This window comes from Diospyros lotus, chromosome 8 (genome assembly GCF_014633365.1).
Source record: "Diospyros lotus cultivar Yz01 chromosome 8, ASM1463336v1, whole genome shotgun sequence".
Lineage (NCBI taxonomy): Eukaryota > Viridiplantae > Streptophyta > Magnoliopsida > Ericales > Ebenaceae > Diospyros > Diospyros lotus.
The window spans coordinates 13,171,332-13,195,963 of NC_068345.1; the positions used below are offsets into that span (position 1 = coordinate 13,171,332).

At 34.4% G+C, this 24,632-nt stretch overlaps 1 protein-coding gene across 3 annotated transcripts; it reads left to right on the forward strand.

Moving 5' to 3' along the window:
* Positions 1-1,856: 1,856 nt before the first annotated feature.
* On the forward strand, positions 1,857-20,550 carry LOC127808277 (putative 12-oxophytodienoate reductase 11). 3 transcript variants are annotated; one of them, XM_052346743.1, is made up of 5 exons: positions 1,862-2,230; positions 3,764-3,904; positions 4,057-4,187; positions 5,567-5,743; positions 19,548-20,550. In XM_052346743.1, exons 1-5 carry the CDS (start codon positions 2,148-2,150, stop codon positions 20,138-20,140), a joined length of 1,125 nt encoding a protein of 374 aa, XP_052202703.1. In that variant the 5' UTR covers positions 1,862-2,147; the 3' UTR covers positions 20,141-20,550. The 3 variants fall into 3 exon arrangements, with proteins under 3 accessions (XP_052202704.1, XP_052202703.1, XP_052202702.1); XM_052346742.1 differs by lacking the exon at positions 19,548-20,550 and adding an exon at positions 6,730-7,732 and having other exon boundaries at positions 1,863-2,230; XM_052346744.1 differs by lacking the exons at positions 3,764-3,904; positions 19,548-20,550 and adding an exon at positions 6,730-7,732 and having other exon boundaries at positions 1,857-2,230.
* Positions 20,551-24,632: the final 4,082 nt, after the last annotated feature.

Genomic DNA, 24,632 nt, shown 5'->3' on the forward strand with positions numbered 1-24,632 from the left:
GATAGGAGGTTTTAGTGGATTGTTTGCAAAATCCTTAGTGAGGAGATAAGGTAGTGGATGAGGCTTGGGTTAAGCCGAATCGCTATAAATCATTGTGTTCTTTTGTGTTTGTGTTCTTTGCTCTATTTATCTTTCCAAACATTTCATTATTACTCACTTAGTTTACTTATTTATCTTTGCAAACTTATATTTGTCATTTTATATGTTTTACGTTTTTAAATCACTAAAACCTTAATTTGTATTAAAAAGTTTTTCAAGTTCAATTATGTTTTTAAATTATCCAATTCACCCCCCCTCTTGATGTGTGCCATAGCACTTCTATTCTAACAGAATCATCTCTCTACTCAAAAACACAATAATTTTAATTTCTCCTATCAACTTTTTCAAACCCACAAATCACCAATAAATCTAAAATAAATTATTTGTTTTCAAAATATCAAGATATTACAGTAGATATTGTAATCTTCTTAAATAAAACCTTTTTTTTTTTTTCCTACTAGCAGTGGTTTGCAAGTTGCCATCTCAAAACTTGACAACCTTTCTCACCCAACTCATCAATTTAATATTTATTTAGGATTTTATTATAATTTGCTTTATCTTTATTGTGATATTGTTTTTTTGTTAACATTTTAGGATTTTATTATAAAATTATGTGATAAAGTTTTAATTTTCAGCTTTAGATTATATATTTATTTGCTTAATCAAATACATTTTTTTCTTCCCCACATCTTTTCTTATTTTCTTGTTTGATATTCAGCTCTAATTTTCTATTCTTACCTAAAATACATCAATAATTTCATAAAATAAAATAAATAAATTTATATATTAATTACAATAAACAGTAACATACACAAGTATCCTAAGTCTTATCTTCATTAAAAGAGATTGAATACATAAATTTCAAAATTATATATTATATATAAGGTATTCATGGCAATATGCCTTATATATATCCATATTACATTTTAAAAAATATTAATATAAATTGATATAACAGTGACTTTTTTTTTGTAATTATTAATTTGTTAAGTTGTATAGATATAGATATAGATTTTTTATTGTATCCTTACGTATATATTAAGAACTCCACTACAAAGCTAGAGAGAGTCACAGAGAGATTTACAAAAAAGGGGCAAAAAGACAAAATTACCCCTGCCTTACTTTCTTCTCTCCCCTTCCATGGATTGCCCCTGCCCCTGCTTCTCTCTTCTCCCTCCCATGGCCGCTGCCCTAACCTCGTTGCCGCCCTCGCCTCGACTAGCCTCGCCGTTGCGTTTCTGTCGCCTCACCACCTTCGTCTCGCCTTGTCTCCGTCGCCCTGCTGTCATCGCCGCCTCACCTCGCCTCGTCTCGCCAATCGTCGTTGCAACAAATCGGCGAGGCCAGGCGACGAGGGCAGCGGGGCGATGGAGGCAAGGCGAGGCGAGGGTGGTGAGGTGATAGAGGTGCAGCGATGAGGCGAGGTGAGGGTGGCGACAAGGTTAGGGCAGCGACCATATGGGGTAGAGGAGAGAAGTAGGGCCGGGGGCTATCCATGGGAGGGGAGAGGAGATAGCAGGGCGGGGGGCAAAATTATCTTTTTTCCCTTTCGATAATCCTGTCGGTAAACTCGTCGGGCTTTCTAGCATTTTTCGCATTTTTCATATATTAATAAACATGACATGCATGCATTATATGTAGAGAGCAGTTGGGACCGAAACATCAGCCCCCAATGTGCTGAGGTGAGCGGTGACGATAGCAAATTTCATTCGGCGCCGCGGCTGGATGGATTGCATTTATTTACTTTGTTTTTTATTTATCCAGCAATAAGATATAGATTTCACTACTGCTCTTTACAAATTGGGTCCTCCATGCATCCGCAGAATGGGGAGTGGCGCAAAGCAAGTTCTCTTTGTCTCCCTCGCAGCAGGATCAAGATGTTCGGGGAGGAGTAGATCAATCAGTATTCAGCCGCCACCTGGGCCGGCCTATTTTGACCTGCTGTTTCTGTTTGAATCAATCGGTGCAGCAAGACATGAACAAACGAAGGTGGGTGTGGCACTCTATAAATACCCCTGCTTTCCAGTCTTTGAGCATCTCATCTCATTCGCCATCCACAAAGATCATCCAGCACCAGTTTTCCATCTCTACTGTAAACTAAAGAAAGAATGGAAAGGCACGAGCAAGAAGAGCATGTTCCGCTTCCCCTTCTCACCCCTTACAAGATGGGAAACTTTCAACTTTCTCACAGGTACGTATATATATATGTATATCATTCAAATGCTGGTGTACTTTGCTTAATTTAATCCCCAATTGATCTTTTCCCCTTTCTCTTTTCTTATGTTCCTTTATTTACTGGATTTGGGGGTTTGCGTAGCATGAGTCTTATTTTCGGCAACAGAGTGCCGAATGTGGACAACAATTTTGGCGCTCTTTTTTTTCTTTTAAATATTTTCTCCCGTTGCTGTATACGTGGAATTCAGCACTTCATTTCATAAGCCATCTTCTCTGAGTCTAGTTAAGTCTTTTTTTGAATTAACTATTATTTATTTTATTATCTTGTTGGAGTTATATGAAATGTTTCTGAATAGAGTATTCAGGCATGGACATGGTTTTTCATCTTTTGGTTTATTATTGTGTTCTATTTTTAATTGATTTACTTCTGTTTGACCTGAATTTCCTCAGCCTATGCAGCCAAATCCTAGTTATACAAATCCCTTTGTTTGACCAACAAATAAAGGGATGGGGAAGGTTGCATCTTCCTTTTCTTGATTCTCCCAAATTTTGAAGAGAAACGTTCTTTCTTTTCTCTTTTCACTTCTGAAGTTCCTGGTAGTTGTGGCTTTGCTTTGATTTGGACGATGCCCCCTTCTTTTGATTTTATGTTTTTCCAATTTCAGTTCCCTTTCCCTAATAGACTCGATAAATCTCATTTTCATGGTTACATTCAATGACAAGTGCAGTTCATGTTGTTGGTCGTGGCTTGAGTCTTGCCAGATTTTCTAATTCTGGTTTAGTTGTAATCAGCATTAACGCTTAAGGTTTTTTTTTTTTTTTCAAGTTCATTAGTCATACATCTTCCAGTTGGTCTTTGTTGAATCTTTTTCTTTACCTTGTCTGCGCGTGTGTTCTTTATTATTATTATTTTTTAAACCACAAAGGAGCTATTGTTATAATATTGGCACCTAATTGTGTACAACAACAACAATAATTACAAGCCTTATTACATGATTTCTATACCTCCACTATCTCCATCCATGGTCATATCATGTGTAAGGCTACTGTATTCTGTCTGTATCATGTTTGAAGGTTCCAACTGCAGTTTTCTTTGGTTTTTCTCTCCAATTTTTGTTACAAACTTACTCCATTTCATTCACTTGCCCCACAAGTATATCTATTGGTCTTTTGTTCACATATCCAAGCCATCTTATTCACTACCCTCACATCTTATTTTCAATAAGTGCCACTCCCAACCTTATTATGTGCGATCTGATTTCTATTTTGTCTTTTGTTGTATGGCCACACATTTGCCTAACAACCTTATCTCAACTACACTGATCTCTTGCACATGTTTGTGTTTAACTGCCCAACATTCTAAGCCATATAATGGGGGTGGCATGTCCATGCTGTGTGCATTGTTCGTTTACATAGTTTTTTTTTTCTTTACCAATGAATTCCATGTGTAATGTAATATGTCTGGTACTTTTCTTCTACTCCCATTTGGCCATTAAACTAATTCTGGATGTAGTGATATTTTTCTCCTGGTCATTTTTTCTCTCTTCAGAATTGTCTTGGCACCATTGACCAGGCAAAGATCTTACAACAATGTTCCTCAACCACATGCCATCTTATATTACTCACAAAGGACCACAAAAGGGGGTCTTCTCATTACTGAAGCAACCGGAGTTTCAGATACTGCACAAGGGTTTGTTAAATAATTATATTTATGGGTTTCCATGGTTCTATGTTTTTGATAGTTGGAAGGATGATATGCAGTCTTGATCTTTAAAATGCATGTTTATAAGCATGAGTGTGGAAGTATCTTATCTGTTACTACTGCATTCTCTTTGAGTGAAGGTATACAGATACACCTGGTATATGGACAAAAGAACAAGTTGAAGCTTGGAAACCTATAGTAGATGCTGTTCATGCTAGAGGTGGAACCTTCTTTTGTCAACTTTGGCATGTGGGAAGAGTTTCAAATCAAGGTATAGCTTTCACTTTTGTCCCTTTTTTTTGTTCTCTTCCATGAAGGATGGCATTCCAAAGATTAAAAAAGAGAAATGGGTTAATGAAAATATTTCTTGCTCTTTGCTTAGCGTGGTTGCTTGTGTAACATAAATTAAATTTGCGGTGGACCACTACTTTTTCATTGCTAGTTTTTTGTTCTGATCTTATATGCTTGGGCTACATTTATTGGCTTAATATGCACGTGGAACATAGGTATATATTGAATTTTTCCCTAATAATCACCATATACTAGAAGATGCCAGCTAGATGTACTTTCCTTGCAAAAAGATTGGTTGGGGCAGGGGTTGGGTGAGGCTCATTCTGCCCATGAAGGTCCTCTGACACTAGTTTAACCTTTTGGTTTAGCCAGAATATTAAAGAAAAAATTATTAAATTGAAAGCAATGAAGTTTTAATCCATCATTAACCATTAGAATGGCCTGCTCTTAAGGGGATCAAGTGGTGGAGATCTTGCAATACCAATTCTGACAAGAATTTCTACTATAAATGAATGTGGGTTTTCATGTCATGTTTGAGATGATATTCTTGTTGTTGCAGTCAGATAGGCAATGCTTTACATGAATAAACTAAACCATTCAAATGTATGCTTTTTGAGGGATTTAGAGAAGGAACGTGTTATCCATCTTGATACTGTATTCTATCCAGATTCTTTGATGGCTCCAATTGCATTAATGTAACATGTTATCCATCTTGGTTTTCCAATATCTTCAATTTCCAGATGGTTGAATTACTTCACAATTTCTCTTCAACTAGAACTTCTCCTCCCTAGAATTATTGCCACATTGTTTCAACTTGTTTTTCTTTCATTCTCCCCACTGCCCTGTCCCCAACAAAAACTAGTTTTTCCCTTTTTGTTTTTAGTTTTTCCTGAGTGGAGAAGATCCTGTGGACTTAAGATGGTTGCTTCTGAAAACTTTTTGATTGTTTAAAAAATGAAGGTTTATTATGTCATCTGCTTGTTGGCCTTTTCTTTTTCCTTTCTCCACTCCTTCACTTACCAAATTATTCATATCTTTGCTAATGTAGTTGAATATCAATAATAGCAGTACATTTTGGTTATCTTAATCAAATCTGTGTTAATATATTAGTGGGCTGTCTTTCTTCTCCCTTCACCTCCTCTCCATGTTTGTCTGGCATTTTTCCTTTAATCCTCCTCTCATGCATCAATCTATGTTAATATATTTGCTTTCTTCATCCAGCCCTAGCCCCAAACCGCAAAATAAATAAATAAGTAAAAAATTCTGTATTTTATATTTTGTGGTGACCTACTTCCCTTATCAGTATTAGGGCTTTCTACAAGTTGGTTCACTGTGAAATAATTAATGCAATTTGTACAGATTTTCAGCCAAATCATCAGGCTCCAATCTCTTCCACCGACAAGTCTATAACGCCTCAACTTCAATCTAAAGGTTATGATGTTGCATACTTTACACCTCCCCGACGGCTAAGGACAGATGAAATTCCGCAAATTGTCAATGATTTTAGACTTGCTGCAAAGAATGCAATTGAAGCTGGTAAGTTTGTGGCTAACTTCAAAATTGGGTAAACTAATTTGACATCTCTGTTTGGAATGGCTAACTTCAATTTGGTTCCTTTTGTTTGAAATACGAACAATTAGGCACTGAACTTTCCCATTTTTGCTATCTTGGTCCATCCATCACACTTCATTAGCATTTTGATGAAACAAAGATACATCAGTGCCGTGTCAATCCCATGGAAGATCCACATAAGCTTATCTGATCATAGAAACCCACATGCATTGACATGCATGTTTTAGTCCAAATTCCAAGTTGAGTTGTGCCTTCTTGCCAACTTAAGCGTTTAGCCTTTTATGTATTGTATGACAGTCCAACCACTAAAGGAAATGAGAAAAGCTGGTCATTTTAACATAATGAACTTCTTGCTTGGGCTGATTTCAGTCTTTAGGTTGAGAAAAAATAAATTGATCGAGAGATAGAAGGAAATCAACAACAGTTTCAGGTACAGTTGAGTTATGCTGAAACTGTAAGCCTGTAATAGATGGCAAACTGCCTTGTTAACTCATTTTCTTTCTCAAGTTCCTAATCCTTGGTCCAACCAACTAGATAATTCTAATGTTATTGAATATGGTCTGGAAATTTCTATATCTCAAGCAAGGTCTTATACAGGATAGGAAAAATATGTATCTTAAGAAAAATATAAGGTCATGATACCTTATGTCGGCTATGAAACAGACTTCTTTGAATTATTATTACACATAATGCCTATGTGCTCTTGCTGGATCATGTGGAGCAACATTTTCTATTGGGAGGTAAAAACTATACAAACTTAGGCTAGTTTAAGACGTATACTCAATTAATCTTGCAAATTTTCATTCATCCGGCAACCTACCTTGATCAGTACGATGTGAGTTCATCTATTGATATATTTTATGAAATTTTCCTCACACCAGATGAAGTGTAAGAGTTGATCATCATTCTTCTTTCACATAATGATAGTCGCTGTCTGATATCATATGCAGGTTTTGATGGAGTTGAGATCCATGGAGCTCATGGTTATCTAATAGAGCAGTTTCTGAAAGACCAAGTCAACGATCGAAATGATCAATATGGAGGATCTCTTGAGAACAGATGTCGGTTTGCTCTTGAAATTGTTGAAGCTGTTACTAATGAGATAGGAGCAGATAAGGTTGGGATTAGGCTTTCTCCATTTGCTCACTTCATGGAAGCAGGAGACTCAAATCCAAATGCTCTGGGTCTGTATATGGTCGAAGCCTTGAATAAATACGGTATTCTATACTGCCACGTGGTGGAGCCAAGAATGAAAATTCTTGGAGAAATAACAGAAACCCAAGACAGTCTTATGCCAATGAGGAAAGCTTTCAATGGCACTTTCATGGTGGCTGCGGGTTTTAACAGAGAAGAAGGCAACAAAGCTGTGGCACAGAACCATGCAGATCTTGTTGCTTATGGACGTTGGTTCTTGGCCAATCCAGATCTGCCACGGAGGTTTGAGATCAATGCTCCTCTTAATAAGTACAACAGGGAAACTTTCTACACTTCCGATCCTGTTATTGGCTATACGGATTACCCTTTTCTTGAAACCATTGACTAAATTTTTAGGGGCTGATTATCTGAAGTTTAAAATACATTACTATTGTTGTCCTCCAGATTTCAGGAGCCTCGGCTCTCTGTTGGAACCAAATATCTTTTCCTGTTTGTTCTGTTCTGCTTTGTTAATGTAATCAGATCACTCCAAGCTGTTATAGGTAACCAGGTCGCTCCAAGTTTCCGGTATTTGGCAGTTTTAACTTAGAACGATTGTATCTGAAGCCTGCAGCTTGAATGTGTGTTTAGAAATATGTCAATCCCCATCCTCGATTTGTGAGATGAAGAAAGCCCTACAGTTGTATCTTCACTCGCATAATTGAACTATATATGTTCAATTTTTTTACATTGTCTTTGATATGTGAGGTATCGTCATTCATTATGAACAAATAAAAATCTATAAGAAGATTTCCACCACCCTCTGTATTTTTAATTTTTTTTTTCTTGTACTCAGTTGTATCTATGTATTGGAACACTCAACAACATTGTAAATCTCTCTTAGAAAGAGATACAATATAATTTGTTGATAATTAAAGAAGGGTATGTTTAAAATTTTTGGAGCCTTCAATCCCACAGAAACCTTGAAGACGTTTGCGTACCAACATGGTGTAATTCGGAATAGCAAAATATGCCGCCTTGCAGGCAAAAAGAAGTGATGATTTTTCTTGATTCCAGTTCGAACCTTTCCCTAGATGTTCTTGTAGCTTCGATTGAAGAATTTTCTGTTAACCCAAGCAACAACTGATGTATCTTTGTTGTTGATATTTTAAGATTGTTTATAACGTTTTGAAATCTATCATTCATATCACTAATATTTTTATTGTGAAATAGTTTAAATTCTTTATATTATGACATTTGTTGATTAATTTTTGTATCTTTTACTTGATCAGTACCTTTATACACTACTTCTAATTTTTTCCAAATTTGATGTGATATAGAATAAACAAATAATTTTTCATATTTATTAGACAGAATGGAATAAAAAATTATGTATTTTGGTTTATAATCCATTTGGTATTTTTTAATATTTTCTTCCTTCCAATCTTCCTCATCTAGGTTAAACTTTTCAAAACCATCTTTAACAATTTTTCATAAGTAAAAATCTTTTGAAATCAAATAAGACTCCATCCTTATTTTTCAGTAGGTAAAATTTGTGTCATCAATGAATGGTGGCCTAAAAGGTGATGATCCTTCCGCCATAGCTTGATTGGTGAATAAGACCATTTAGATCTCTTTTAAATTAAAGTTCAAACTAAGAATTTAACTATTTTAGAAGTTTGCTCTGATACAAATTGTTGATCCCTTAGGGTATGGCTACTCAAGAGATGGGTGAAATTGAGTGATTAAAATTTTTCTCTTTTTTAATAAATATTATTGATTATTGATTTTATTTAAGAATATATATTTGATAAATATAATAAATTATGTTTAAGATTAATAATTAATACAACCCACAAAATATAATAAGAATAAATAAAATGAGGTACAAAAAAATTTACAATGATTTGGTGTTTCTACACACATTTAGTCCACTCTCCCAAGATCTAACAACCATTGGGGTTCCACTAAATCAATTTTATTAAGATTTTCACACCAACTCACCTTGAGAACTAGATACACACCTAAATTACAACGAGTTTTAGACAATCAATATACCAAGATTTCCACCCTAACTTATCTTGGAAACTAGATTCACCTAGATTTTAACGGTTCTAGAAAATTTATACAATCCACAATGGTAATTTTATCGTTTATAAATAATTTGTCCATATTTGGACACAAATAAGCAATTAAGAACAAATTATATAAGGTAAATGAAATATAAATAAAGTAAATAAATTTGTAACCTCAAATGGAGAAGTTTGAATTTGTAGTAGAAGACTTGAAGAATTTTTCTCCTTTTGCCTTGTAGCTTTTCAATTGATGTGCAATAACACTTTGATAGCCTTGAATTGTTTGGATGTTTTGCTTGAGAAGGTTTAAGAGATTTCGGGTGATTTGAATTTGCAATGGAAGCACTTAATTGTCTCAAAAATGAGTTTGGGGATATTTTTATGTATTTGGGGCACTATTTCAAATGGTCATTTTTTTGACCGTTAGGCTGAGGGTTGACCTTCCAAAGGGGAAGGGTCGACCTTTGCTTGAATTTGCAACGGTTGAAAAATCTGAATATTGGGCCAAGGGTCGACCTTCTGGCACACAAAGGGTCAACCTTCAAGGGTTGACTTTCTAGCACCCAAAAAGTCGACCTTTTGGACTTCAAGGGTCAACTTTCATGCACACTGAGAGTTGACTTCAGGGCATTAAGGGTCGACTTTCTAGTCTAGTTTTTGAGAAAAATATTTTTTGTGCATAGTGAAATTTTCTAAAAAATAATTTTAATGGAAAATAATATTTCTGCTAATACATATATTATGAAAAAAATATTTTATAAATTAATCGAAAATAATTTGATACTACAATTAATATATTTAAGAAAAATACTCATTGTTAATCACCAAAAACACTATAATTTGTATATTGAAAATACCTTTTTTGTTAATCATCAAAACTTAATTAATATGAGTAAGTTGGCACAACAGCTCAACTGCCTAAAACGGTCGATCGGATGCCTTGTGCAATCAATTGTTTATGCCATTAATGCCCCGTCGCTTCGTCGCATCAAAGCATTAAATGTTCTGTTGCATAATGATTTGAAGAGGAATGGAGGGAGGTGGAGTGGACAACAATTCAATAGATGGGAAAGGAGATTTTGGAGGGAATTTTGGGGTTTTAAGCTGTTATAACGCATGAGCTGCTCCCTCTTTCTTCCTTTTTCTTCTCTTTGTTCTTCTTCTTCCTTCATTGCTACAGCCAAGGCTCCTTCTTACTTTGAGCTTGGCCAGTGCATCATCTTCTTCATTGTCTCCCTCATAGATAAGTTGTTAGAGAGCCATGGTATAACTGAAGAAGGGACCACTTAATAGCTTTAGGACACCTCCATCGAAAGGGTCCTATCATGGCTCTGTTGGAGGGTTCCGAGGTGGTCAAACGTGAACTGACTAGATCCTCTAGGATTGGGGTGGTGAGATGGTCACCTGGACACTACAGGTACATGGGAGCTTGCTAAATAGGAAGAAGAGCAGCCACTATGTGGACAATCGACACTGGATCTTCATTTGAGAGGTATACCGCCAAACCCCTTATAGCATGGGTTTTTTTGTTTTAGCATATCGATGATGAATATTGAGTCTTGCAAGGTTGATTTTGTTTCCACTATGTATGCTTTATACTTCCGCTGTGCTACTTTTTGTATTGAAAATGCTCTAAAAATGTAAAACCTTGCATTGACCTACTAAGAATTGGTGTTTTGGCCATGCTATCGGCATTACCTTTTAACGGTTGATAGTTTTCTTTGAGAAATTTGAAAACATCTTTTGGGTTTGGGAAAACGGTTGACTGTTTTAACAACATGTCGACATTATACAGTGATGGTCAACATTTTTTGAACTTACGTGAAAAGAACAGAGAGTGAAAAAATACCCAGTCGACAGTTCACAAGAACGGTCGATAGTTTTTGCATATCCCATTCGTTTTAGCCTAAAAATGATCAACTATTTTCTAAAATGGTCGACCTTACATCTAAAACAGTTGACAATTTGGTTATTCAAGTCGACTTCTTTATTAAAATGTTGAAAGTTCTTGAAAACTTGTTTTAAAATTCAAATGTTTTGAAAGAAATGGTCAATTGATTCTATGAATTTGTTGATAGTTTTTGTTCTGACAGCATTAAAAAGCTAGTTTTCAGGTATTTAATGCGGGGCAATGGCCATTAAAGGCAACGATCATTAAATTGAATTTAAGTGATTAGCTGACCAAAAAGCTATATATAGAGCATGAAGGAGCTTGTGGGAGAGCTAATGAACAAGTGCAAGTGCTCAAGCAAATCTCCCATCTCATATTTCTCTTTATGCTTTCATTTTCATTCAAAGGCAAAGTGTATCTATTGTAATATTTGTTGTAGTCTGTGATTCTTGTATGAGCCTTATTGTAACTAAGAGAGTTGTCTCCTAGATTCTCATTGATTGTAAACATTTATTGTTGTATTGCTTAAGTTGTGAGCTAGAGGACCTATCGAGCAATGGTAAGAGGATTTGTATTTACCTAACTGATTGCTAGAAGACCTACTTGAGTTCAAGTAAGAGGTCTTAGTGGATTTGAAAATCCATAGTGAGGAGTTAAGGTAGTGAAATAGGCTGGTTGAGCCGAACCGTTATAAATTACTTGTATCATTCTTTTAGACTTGCTTCATATTGTTCACGCATTGCAAACTTCATTTTTCATTCACTGTTTTATAACACTTACTCCACATTTCAAGCGAAAATTTTCAAATCTCAATGAATTTTTAAAAACACTTAATCCACCCCTAACAATTGATATCAGAGTAGGTTATCTTGTATTTCAGGTTTAATCACCTACGGAAGATCCACACATGGCACGTATCTTTGGATCAATGCAAGATGAAGGCTAAAGCACCTCTAGACCTTCATTTTTTAATGAAACAAACTATGGGTATTTGAAGAAAAGACTTTTATGTGTCCTTATGCAAGATACTAACATTTTACAGGTTATAATGGAAGGAGTATCTTTACTCTTGGTTGAAAGAAACAAGGATTGTATTGATAAGGAAAGAAAGGCAGTGGAGATCAATGCCAAAGCAATGAATACATTGTTTTGTGCTTTAAGCCCCGAGAAATTCAATCGTGTGTCAACATGCAAAATTGCCAAAGAAATTTGGGATAAATTGGAAGTGACACATGAAGGTACAAAGTAGGTTTAAGAAACCAAAATTAACTTGCTAACCCATGATTATGAATTGTTTTCCATGAAGGAGGATGAGACCATCAAAGAAATTTTCACCCAATTCAACAACATTGTTACCGAATTGGAATCATTAGGAAAAGTCTACTCTAGTGGTGAAAGGGTAAGAAAAATCCTAAGATGCCTTCCAAGGGCATGGAATCCTAAGGTAACTACTATAATAGAAACTAAGGATTTAGATACTTAATCTTTTGATAATTGGCTAGGCTCCTTGATGACCCACGAAATCATGTTAAAAAGATATGTATGAGAAGATTTTAAGAAAATGAAAATGAAGCTTTTGATGTTTTGCATTTGATATAATTTTGATGATGAAATAAAGTTATGAGATTTCCATGTTAAAGAATTTTATGATTCAAATATTCTTTTTCCATGTTATCATTTATCGATTCAGTTTTTATAAAAAGAATAGTGGACTATGTGTTTGTGTTCTGTTGACTATGTTTATGGATAGTCGACTATGTGGTTTAGTGCTGTCGACTATGTCTGAAAATAGTTGACTATGCTGGTTTGATCTGTTGACTATTTAAGGCTTCTGTCGACTATCATGTAAGGATAGTCGACTATGGCTTTTCATTTGTTGACTATTTTTGTTCATAAAATTCAAAATCCTCTTCATATTTTTACATCTATCGACTATGTCTTTGTGTCTGTCGACTATGGGAAATTTGTGTTAGAAGATAGTCGACTATGCTTTTTTATCTGTCGACTATATCTTGTTTTACTTGTAAAAATAGTCAATTATGTATTTTCTTCTGTCGACTATATCTTTTGCAGAAAGCTTCCAACGGCTAGTTTTTCAAACTCCAACGGTCACAAACGGCTACATTTCTCTTCAATCTCTTGGGAAGCTTATAAATACAAGTCATGGATCATCAAGAGAAGGCTAATGGATGGAAAGGAAATTATTTGAGCTTACATCGTATACACATTTGTATTTATATTGATTGTGCTTTATTTTTCTCTCTTCAATGCTTTGATCTTCACTTGTAATTATTCATTTCAAGCCTTGTATCATTTTTGAGAGACATTGTAACTAAGAGATTCATCTCTTAGATTCTCTCCAATTGTACACTTCTTGTATTTCCTAGCTTGTGTAGCTAGATGGCCTACTTGTGTAAGTAGGAGGTTTTAATGAATTGGTTTAAAATCTTTAGTGGGAGTTAAGGTAGTGGATTAGGCTTGGTTTAAGCCGAACCACTATAAATCCTTTGTGTCATTTATTCTTCTTGCTTTACATTTGTCATTTCATATGTTATATGTTTTAAATCACTAAAATCTCGATTGGGTCAAAAAGTTTTCAAGTTCTATCAAAATTTTTTAAAATATCCAATTCACCCCCTTCTTGGTGTGTGCTATAGTACCTCTCGATCCAACAGCTTTTAAGGTAGACAAAGATCAAGATGAAGACCTTGACAGTGATAATGAAGATATGGCTCTATTAGCTAAGAAATACAATATATTTCTCAAAAAAGGTAGATTCAACCAAAAAAAAAAAAACTTCAAGAAAGATAAAGTTCAAAAGGAAAATACCACTAAGGAAATTCGATATTATGAGTGCAAGAAACTAGGCCATATAAGGATGGAATGTCCTTTCTTGAAGAAGAGCTCAAAGAAAGGGAAAAAGAAAGCACTTGCTACATGGAGTGATGAAGACTTATCAAGTGAGGGATCAAGTGACCAAGAAGAGGTCAATCTTTGTCTCATGGCAAATGAAGATGATAAGGTTGCCTTGGAATCAAATCAAATGGGAAGCAAATGGTTTCTTGATAACAAATGATCTAAGCATATGACTAGGGATGAATAGCTCTTCAACAACATCATTTACAAAAACAGAGGTAATGTTGTATATGGAGACAATTTCAAAGGTAAAATACTTGGTATAGGTATAATCTCCTTCCCTAATTTGATTTTAGAAAATGTGTTCTTGGTTCAAGGACTAAAACGTAATTTGATTAGTATAAGCCAATTATGTGACAAAGATCATAAAATTCTTGTGAAGTTGCTTGCTTATAATCAAATGAATCAAGATTGATAGGAAATAGGATAGGGAATGTATATATAGTGTACTTAGACATATTATCATTGAGTATAGAAAGTTGTCTAGTTGCTTCCATTTCTCAAAACTCTTGGTTATGGCACAATATGTTAGGACATGCGAGTATGACTGTTCTTGCTAAACTATCCAAAAATAATCTTGTTAAAGGATTGTCAAAACTAAAATATGAAAGAGGTTCATATATGTGATGCATGTATGAAAGGAAAGTAAATTAGTGAAGGGCTAATAGTTTGCTTTACCCTCAACTTAGGGCCATTTTGCAATTTTATCTTGTTTTGAGAAGTGCTTCAATTTGGTCCTTGTACTTTAAGATTGATATTAATTTTATCCTTATGGTTTGTTCAGAAATGACATCATTTTTCCTTATAGTTTGTAGTAAAAGCAAGGCAAAACGATGTCGTTTTGCTGATGTGCCAATCGAGGATAAAATTGTCATCAATCTCAAAGTATGAAGACCAAATTGAAGCAATTATTAAAATGGGATAAAATTAAAAAATGACCCAAAGTTGAGGATAAACAACCTATTAGTCCTTTTTTTTTTTTTATCCAAACACCATAAAAAATTACAAAATACTTTTATTTAAAAAAAAGAAAGAAACTATTATCCTTTTTTGGGTCCAAATGAGTTATAAGTTGTTTTTGAACATTAATATCTTTTGACACTTGTATTTTGACCAATATATATGTATATAATTATAATAGTATGTGCTTGTTAATTAAATATCAATTGAATCTAGTTATTATTATTACTATTATTATATTTTAACTTTCGAGATATCATGTTAGAGTATTGAAAATATGTGATGAGATTAGCACACCTATTATGAAGAGTTACTTTTAGAGTCCTTGGGTCTTAGCCCTAATCACCTAAAAGAAAAGAGGTGTCATGAAGGAATGTTTCAGGTAGCTCACTACTATGTACCCACCTTGCCCTGGCAAGACAACGGATTCAAGTAGCTCTCCAGAGCCAATGGGTATGGGTTGATGTTCACCCTTGGTAGTAATAAACATTAGAGATCTAATCCAAGCAAGTCAATTATTTATTATTGATTCATTTATCTTGCTCTCAGTTTAGTGTTTGCATTTGCGCACAATGATCGAAATTGACAGATAAAAATATTTTGTGATTTTTTATGGTGTTTGGGTAAAAGTAAAAAAAGAAAAGGCTAATAAGCTGATCTATCCTTAACTTTAGGTCATTTTTTTAATTTTAACCCATTTTAAGAAATACTTCAATTTGGTCCTCGTACTTTAAGATTGATGTCAATTTTATTCTCGATTGATGCATTGACAAAAAGATACGATATTATTTTGCCTTACTCTTACTGCAAATCATAAGGTAAAACAATGTTGTTTTGTTGATATGTTAATTATTGGACAAATCAACAAGGCACCTCAGCCGCCATGTCAGTTGGGTCACATGTTAGGTCAATCGAGGGTATAATTAACATCAACCTTAATACGAGCACTAAATTAAAGCAATTCTCAAAATAAAATAAAATTGCAAAATATCATATTACAAATCACTCATTGTAACATTCGAATCATACTCACAAAAACTCATTCGAATTAGCCTCATTCTCATCTGAATACAACAGTCAAACATCATCCTAATACCTCATGCCTACATCTGGATACCACACCACAAAAGCTCCCAACTTGAATGTAACATTATATATCATTAGATATTCCAAACTTAGACACAACACTTAATTAATAATCGCCAAAAATATCATATTACAAATCAAGGCTACCAAACTCAACCTCAAAGCATGATATAACATTTAATAACTAAATTCGGGTCATTACAGAGCACAACAAGCGCATGGCCCTAACACAACGTTGTTTCATGCCTTGCTTGCCTTTAGAAAAATTCTGATGCCTCCCCTATGATTCAAACCCGCAACTTGCCAGTGGCCAAAGACTTATTAGGGCACGCCCTGCAACAAGGCAATGAACCTCATCACTTGTATACATGCAAAAGTTAATTTTATATCAATTCAACTCTAAATTTCTAAAATTACGCTTAGACTCCAAAAATTTTCTTAAACTTTGAATCTGTTATTTTACTTTTGTATACTTAGTTTTGATGATGAAAAACAATATTTTATTTAGTCCATAAATCATGAATCAAGGTTATGGTTTTCAACATAAATCAATTTCAATATCAAGTATCATTTTGTGAGAATGAAAACCAAATGAATTTCCAGTATCAAGATTTCAAAGTCATATTTTTCTAAGTCTGGAAAGTTAATACCTTATAAGGAGACATACATGAAAATATTTTCTTTTTAAAAAACTAACTCCCGATAATTCAACAGATAACATTCATTGGTGATAAAATGATTTTTAATGAATTTTTCAAAAAATAGAAAGTATATATCTTGGAGGTGGTAAAATCGCAAAATCATAAGTTTGTACTAAAACCCAAATTCTACTTTCTTATTCTTATGGATTTTTATTTTTTTGATATTTTTATTGAATTCAAATGGGGGGTACTTTGTTATTTACATTTATGTATTAAAGTAAATGGAAGGTAGAATATAAATTAAGGAACATGAGAAAATATAAATATGTTGGATTGAATTTGCTCTTGCTTGGTCGACTAAAGCTATGGGATCTGTCTACTAACAGTGTGTTTGTTTGTGCCTTGGTCAACTAACTATAAACATTGGTCAACTAACAGTATATATGTTATGGTCTTGGTCGACTAACCTTAAACCTTGGTCGACTAACAGTGTTTTTTATATGACTTGGTCGACTAATTCTTTGAGTCTGTCGACAGATGGGTACCCTTAGTCGACTAACTACCATGCCTATTTTTGTCTTGGTCAACTAAGTGCCTTGTTGTCTTTATGACTTGGTCGACCAACCTATTTTCTCTGTCGACTAAGCCTGTTATTTTTGCTTGATTCTGTCGACTAACCATTTTCATCTGTCGACTAAGTTTCTTTCGCAGAAAGCACAATGACTAGTTTTTCAAATCCCAACGGTCACAAACGGCTAGTTTTCTCTTAGATCTTATGAGATGTCTATATATACAACTCATTGATGACCAAGAAGAGGCTAATGAATGGGAATGAAATGAAGTGAGCTTAAGGATTATTTCATACTTCTCGATTTACATTTATGCTTCTACTTTTCTCTCAAAAGGCTTTGTACTAAATTTGTTTCATTTGATTCAAGCCTTGTACATTTATTGAGAGTCATTATAACTAAGAGGATATACTCTTATAAACTCTCTTTTATATCTTTCTTGTGTTTCCTATCTTATATTGCTAGAGGGCTTGCTTGAAACCAAGAGGTTGTTTTTCCTAGCTTATATTGCTAGAGGGCTTGCTTGAAAGCAAGAGGTTGTATTTCCTAGTTTGGTGCTAGAGGGCCTATCCGAAGTGATAAGAGGTTTTAGTGGATTGTTTGCAAAATCCTTAGTGAGGAGCTAAGGTGGTAGATGAGGCTTGGGTTAAGCCGAACCACTATATATCATTGTGTTCTTTTGTGTTTGTGTTCTTTGCTCTATTTATCTTTCCAAGCAATTCATTATTACTCATTTATTTTTGCAAACTTATATTTGTCATTTTATATGTTTTACGTTTTTAAATCACTAAAACCTTAATTTATATCAAAAAGTTTTTCAAGTTCAATTATGTTTTTAAATTATCCAATTCACTCCCCTCTTAGTGTGTGCCATAGCACTTCTATTCTAACAGAATCATCTCTCAACTCAAAAACACAATAATTTTAATTTCTCCTATCAACTTTTTCAAACCCACAAATCACCAATAAATCTAAAATAAATTATTTTTTTTTCAAAATACCGAGATATTACAGTTTATATGGTAATCTTCTTAAATAAAACCTTTTTTTTTTCCTACTAGCAGTGGTTTGCAAGTTGCCATCTCAAAACTCGACAACCTTTCTCACCCAACTCATCAATTTAATATTTAATTAGGATTTTATTATAATTTGCTTTATCTTTATTGTGATATTGTTTTTTTGTTAACATTTTAGGATTTTATTATAAAATTATGTGATAAAGTTTTAATTTTTAGCTTTAGATTATATATTTATTTGCTTAATCAAATACATTTTTTCTTCCCCACATCTTTTCTTATTTTCTTGCTTGATATTCAGCTCTAATTTTCTATTCTTACCTAAAATACATCAATAATTTCATAAAATAAAATAAATAAATTTATATATTAATTACAATAAACAGTAACATACACAAGTATCCTAAGTCTTATCTTCATTAAAAGAGATTGAATACATAAATTTCAAAATTATATATTATATATAAGGTATTCATGGCAATATGCCTTATATATATCCATATTACATTTTAAAAAATATTAATATAAATTGATATAATAGTGACTTTTTTTTTGTAATTATTAATTTGTTAAGTTGTATAGATATATATTTTTTATTGTATCCTTACGTATATATTAAGAACTCCACTACAGAGCCAGAGAGAGTCACAGAAAGATTTACAAAAAGGGGGCAAAAAGATAAAATTGCCCCCGCCCCTGCTTCTCTCCTCTCCCTCCCATGACCGCTTCCCTAACCACGTTGCCACATTCGCCTCGCCTAGTCGTTGCGCCTCCGTCGCCTCGCCTTACTTTCGTCGCCCCACTGCCATCGCCGCCTTGCCTCGCCAATCATCGTTGCAGCAAATCGGCGTGACGAGGCGGCGATGCCAGCGGGGCGACAGAGGCAAGGCGAGGTGAGGATGGTGAGGCGATGGAGGCGCAGCGACGAGGCAAGGTGAGGGTGGCGACAAGGTTAGGGCAGCGACCATAGGGGGTAGAGGAGAGAAGTAGGGGCGGGGGGCAAAATTATCTTTTTGCCCTTTCGATAATCCTGTCGGTAAACTCCTCGGGCTTTCTAGCATTTTTCGCATTTTTCATATATTAATAAACATGACATGCATGCATTATATGTAGAGAGCAGTTGGGACCGAAACATCAGCCCCCAATGTGCTGAGGTGAGCGGTGACGATAGCAAATTTCATTCGGCGCCGCGGCTGGATGGATTGCATTTATTTACTTTGTTTTTTATTTATCCAGCAATAAGATATAGATTTCACTACTGCTCTTTACAAATTGGGAGCTCCATGCTATCCAGAACTGGGGAGTGGCGTAAAGCAAGTATCTCAATTTCTTGCTCCAGCAATCAAGATGTTCGGGGAGGAGTAGATGAGTTCATCTATTGATATATTTTATGAAATTTTCCTCACACCAGATGAAGTGTAAGAGTTGATCATCATTCTTCTTTCACATAATGATAGTCGCTGTCTGATATCATATGCAGGTTTTGATGGAGTTGAGATCCATGGAGCTCATGGTTATCTAATAGAGCAGTTTCTGAAAGACCAAGTCAACGATCGAAATGATCAATATGGAGGATCTCTTGAGAACAGATGTCGGTTTGCTCTTGAAATTGTTGAAGCTGTTACTAATGAGATAGGAGCAGATAAGGTTGGGATTAGGCTTTCTCCATTTGCTCACTTCATGGAAGCAGGAGACTCAAATCCAAATGCTCTGGGTCTGTATATGGTCGAAGCCTTGAATAAATACGGTATTCTATACTGCCACGTGGTGGAGCCAAGAATGAAAATTCTTGGAGAAATAACAGAAACCCAAGACAGTCTTATGCCAATGAGGAAAGCTTTCAATGGCACTTTCATGGTGGCTGCGGGTTTTAACAGAGAAGAAGGCAACAAAGCTGTGGCACAGAACCATGCAGATCTTGTTGCTTATGGACGTTGGTTCTTGGCCAATCCAGATCTGCCACGGAGGTTTGAGATCAATGCTCCTCTTAATAAGTACAACAGGGAAACTTTCTACACTTCCGATCCTGTTATTGGCTATACGGATTACCCTTTTCTTGAAACCATTGACTAAATTTTTAGGGGCTGATTATCTGAAGTTTAAAATACATTACTATTGTTGTCCTCCAGATTTCAGGAGCCTCGGCTCTCTGTTGGAACCAAATATCTTTTCCTGTTTGTTCTGTTCTGCTTTGTTAATGTAATCAGATCACTCCAAGCTGTTATAGGTAACCAGGTCGCTCCAAGTTTCCGGTATTTGGCAGTTTTAACTTAGAACGATTGTATCTGAAGCCTGCAGCTTGAATGTGTGTTTAGAAATATGTCAATCCCCATCCTCGATTTGTGAGATGAAGAAAGCCCTACAGTTGTATCTTCACTCGCATAATTGAACTATATATGTTCAATTTTTTTACATTGTCTTTGATATGTGAGGTATCGTCATTCATTATGAACAAATAAAAATCTATAAGAAGATTTCCACCACCCTCTGTATTTTTAATTTTTTTTTTCTTGTACTCAGTTGTATCTATGTATTGGAACACTCAACAACATTGTAAATCTCTCTTAGAAAGAGATACAATATAATTTGTTGATAATTAAAGAAGGGTATGTTTAAAATTTTTGGAGCCTTCAATCCCACAGAAACCTTGAAGACGTTTGCGTACCAACATGGTGTAATTCGGAATAGCAAAATATGCCGCCTTGCAGGCAAAAAGAAGTGATGATTTTTCTTGATTCCAGTTCGAACCTTTCCCTAGATGTTCTTGTAGCTTCGATTGAAGAATTTTCTGTTAACCCAAGCAACAACTGATGTATCTTTGTTGTTGATATTTTAAGATTGTTTATAACGTTTTGAAATCTATCATTCATATCACTAATATTTTTATTGTGAAATAGTTTAAATTCTTTATATTATGACATTTGTTGATTAATTTTTGTATCTTTTACTTGATCAGTACCTTTATACACTACTTCTAATTTTTTCCAAATTTGATGTGATATAGAATAAACAAATAATTTTTCATATTTATTAGACAGAATGGAATAAAAAATTATGTATTTTGGTTTATAATCCATTTGGTATTTTTTAATATTTTCTTCCTTCCAATCTTCCTCATCTAGGTTAAACTTTTCAAAACCATCTTTAACAATTTTTCATAAGTAAAAATCTTTTGAAATCAAATAAGACTCCATCCTTATTTTTCAGTAGGTAAAATTTGTGTCATCAATGAATGGTGGCCTAAAAGGTGATGATCCTTCCGCCATAGCTTGATTGGTGAATAAGACCATTTAGATCTCTTTTAAATTAAAGTTCAAACTAAGAATTTAACTATTTTAGAAGTTTGCTCTGATACAAATTGTTGATCCCTTAGGGTATGGCTACTCAAGAGATGGGTGAAATTGAGTGATTAAAATTTTTCTCTTTTTTAATAAATATTATTGATTATTGATTTTATTTAAGAATATATATTTGATAAATATAATAAATTATGTTTAAGATTAATAATTAATACAACCCACAAAATATAATAAGAATAAATAAAATGAGGTACAAAAAAATTTACAATGATTTGGTGTTTCTACACACATTTAGTCCACTCTCCCAAGATCTAACAACCATTGGGGTTCCACTAAATCAATTTTATTAAGATTTTCACACCAACTCACCTTGAGAACTAGATACACACCTAAATTACAACGAGTTTTAGACAATCAATATACCAAGATTTCCACCCTAACTTATCTTGGAAACTAGATTCACCTAGATTTTAACGGTTCTAGAAAATTTATACAATCCACAATGGTAATTTTATCGTTTATAAATAATTTGTCCATATTTGGACACAAATAAGCAATTAAGAACAAATTATATAAGGTAAATGAAATATAAATAAAGTAAATAAATTTGTAACCTCAAATGGAGAAGTTTGAATTTGTAGTAGAAGACTTGAAGAATTTTTCTCCTTTTGCCTTGTAGCTTTTCAATTGATGTGCAATAACACTTTGATAGCCTTGAATTGTTTGGATGTTTTGCTTGAGAAGGTTTAAGAGATTTCGGGTGATTTGAATTTGCAATGGAAGCACTTAATTGTCTCAAAAATGAGTTTGGGGATATTTTTATGTATTTGGGGCACTATTTCAAATGGTCATTTTTTTGACCGTTAGGCTGAGGGTTGACCTTCCAAAGGGGAAGGGTCGACCTTTGCTTGAATTTGCAACGGTTGAAAAATCTGAATATTGGGCCAAGGGTCGACCTTCTGGCACACAAAGGGTCAACCTTCAAGGGTTGACTTTCTAGCACCCAAAAAGTCGACCTTTTGGACTTCAAGGGTCAACTTTCATGCACACTGAGAGTTGACTTCAGGGCATTAAGGGTCGACTTTCTAGTCTAGTTTTTGAGAAAAATATTTTTTGTGCATAGTGAAATTTTCTAAAAAATAATTTTAATGGAAAATAATATTTCTGCTAATACATATATTATGAAAAAAATATTTTATAAATTAATCGAAAATAATTTGATACTACAATTAATATATTTAAGAAAAATACTCATTGTTAATCACCAAAAACACTATAATTTGTATATTGAAAATACCTTTTTTGTTAATCATCAAAACTTAATTAATATGAGTAAGTTGGCACAACAGCTCAACTGCCTAAAACGGTCGATCGGATGCCTTGTGCAATCAATTGTTTATGCCATTAATGCCCCGTCGCTTCGTCGCATCAAAGCATTAAATGTTCTGTTGCATAATGATTTGAAGAGGAATGGAGGGAGGTGGAGTGGACAACAATTCAATAGATGGGAAAGGAGATTTTGGAGGGAATTTTGGGGTTTTAAGCTGTTATAACGCATGAGCTGCTCCCTCTTTCTTCCTTTTTCTTCTCTTTGTTCTTCTTCTTCCTTCATTGCTACAGCCAAGGCTCCTTCTTACTTTGAGCTTGGCCAGTGCATCATCTTCTTCATTGTCTCCCTCATAGATAAGTTGTTAGAGAGCCATGGTATAACTGAAGAAGGGACCACTTAATAGCTTTAGGACACCTCCATCGAAAGGGTCCTATCATGGCTCTGTTGGAGGGTTCCGAGGTGGTCAAACGTGAACTGACTAGATCCTCTAGGATTGGGGTGGTGAGATGGTCACCTGGACACTACAGGTACATGGGAGCTTGCTAAATAGGAAGAAGAGCAGCCACTATGTGGACAATCGACACTGGATCTTCATTTGAGAGGTATACCGCCAAACCCCTTATAGCATGGGTTTTTTTGTTTTAGCATATCGATGATGAATATTGAGTCTTGCAAGGTTGATTTTGTTTCCACTATGTATGCTTTATACTTCCGCTGTGCTACTTTTTGTATTGAAAATGCTCTAAAAATGTAAAACCTTGCATTGACCTACTAAGAATTGGTGTTTTGGCCATGCTATCGGCATTACCTTTTAACGGTTGATAGTTTTCTTTGAGAAATTTGAAAACATCTTTTGGGTTTGGGAAAACGGTTGACTGTTTTAACAACATGTCGACATTATACAGTGATGGTCAACATTTTTTGAACTTACGTGAAAAGAACAGAGAGTGAAAAAATACCCAGTCGACAGTTCACAAGAACGGTCGATAGTTTTTGCATATCCCATTCGTTTTAGCCTAAAAATGATCAACTATTTTCTAAAATGGTCGACCTTACATCTAAAACAGTTGACAATTTGGTTATTCAAGTCGACTTCTTTATTAAAATGTTGAAAGTTCTTGAAAACTTGTTTTAAAATTCAAATGTTTTGAAAGAAATGGTCAATTGATTCTATGAATTTGTTGATAGTTTTTGTTCTGACAGCATTAAAAAGCTAGTTTTCAGGTATTTAATGCGGGGCAATGGCCATTAAAGGCAACGATCATTAAATTGAATTTAAGTGATTAGCTGACCAAAAAGCTATATATAGAGCATGAAGGAGCTTGTGGGAGAGCTAATGAACAAGTGCAAGTGCTCAAGCAAATCTCCCATCTCATATTTCTCTTTATGCTTTCATTTTCATTCAAAGGCAAAGTGTATCTATTGTAATATTTGTTGTAGTCTGTGATTCTTGTATGAGCCTTATTGTAACTAAGAGAGTTGTCTCCTAGATTCTCATTGATTGTAAACATTTATTGTTGTATTGCTTAAGTTGTGAGCTAGAGGACCTATCGAGCAATGGTAAGAGGATTTGTATTTACCTAACTGATTGCTAGAAGACCTACTTGAGTTCAAGTAAGAGGTCTTAGTGGATTTGAAAATCCATAGTGAGGAGTTAAGGTAGTGAAATAGGCTGGTTGAGCCGAACCGCTATAAATTACTTGTATCATTCTTTTAGACTTGCTTCATATTGTTCACGCATTGCAAACTTCATTTTTCATTCACTGTTTTATAACACTTACTCCACATTTCAAGCGAAAATTTTCAAATCTCAATGAATTTTTAAAAACACTTAATCCACCCCTAACAATTGATATCAGAGTAGGTTATCTTGTATTTCAGGTTTAATCACCTACGGAAGATCCACACATGGCACGTATCTTTGGATCAATGCAAG

Coding starts and splice junctions, on each gene's coding strand:
- LOC127808277 (XM_052346743.1), top strand. CDS start 2,148: ATGGAAAGGCACGAGCAAGAAGAGCATGTTCCGCTTCCCCTTCTCACC. Junction 2,231..3,763: donor AACTTTCAACTTTCTCACAG/GTACGTATATAT, acceptor TTCTCTCTTCAG/AATTGTCTTGGCACCATTGA. Junction 5,744..19,547: donor AAAGAATGCAATTGAAGCTG/GTAAGTTTGTGG, acceptor TATCATATGCAG/GTTTTGATGGAGTTGAGATC.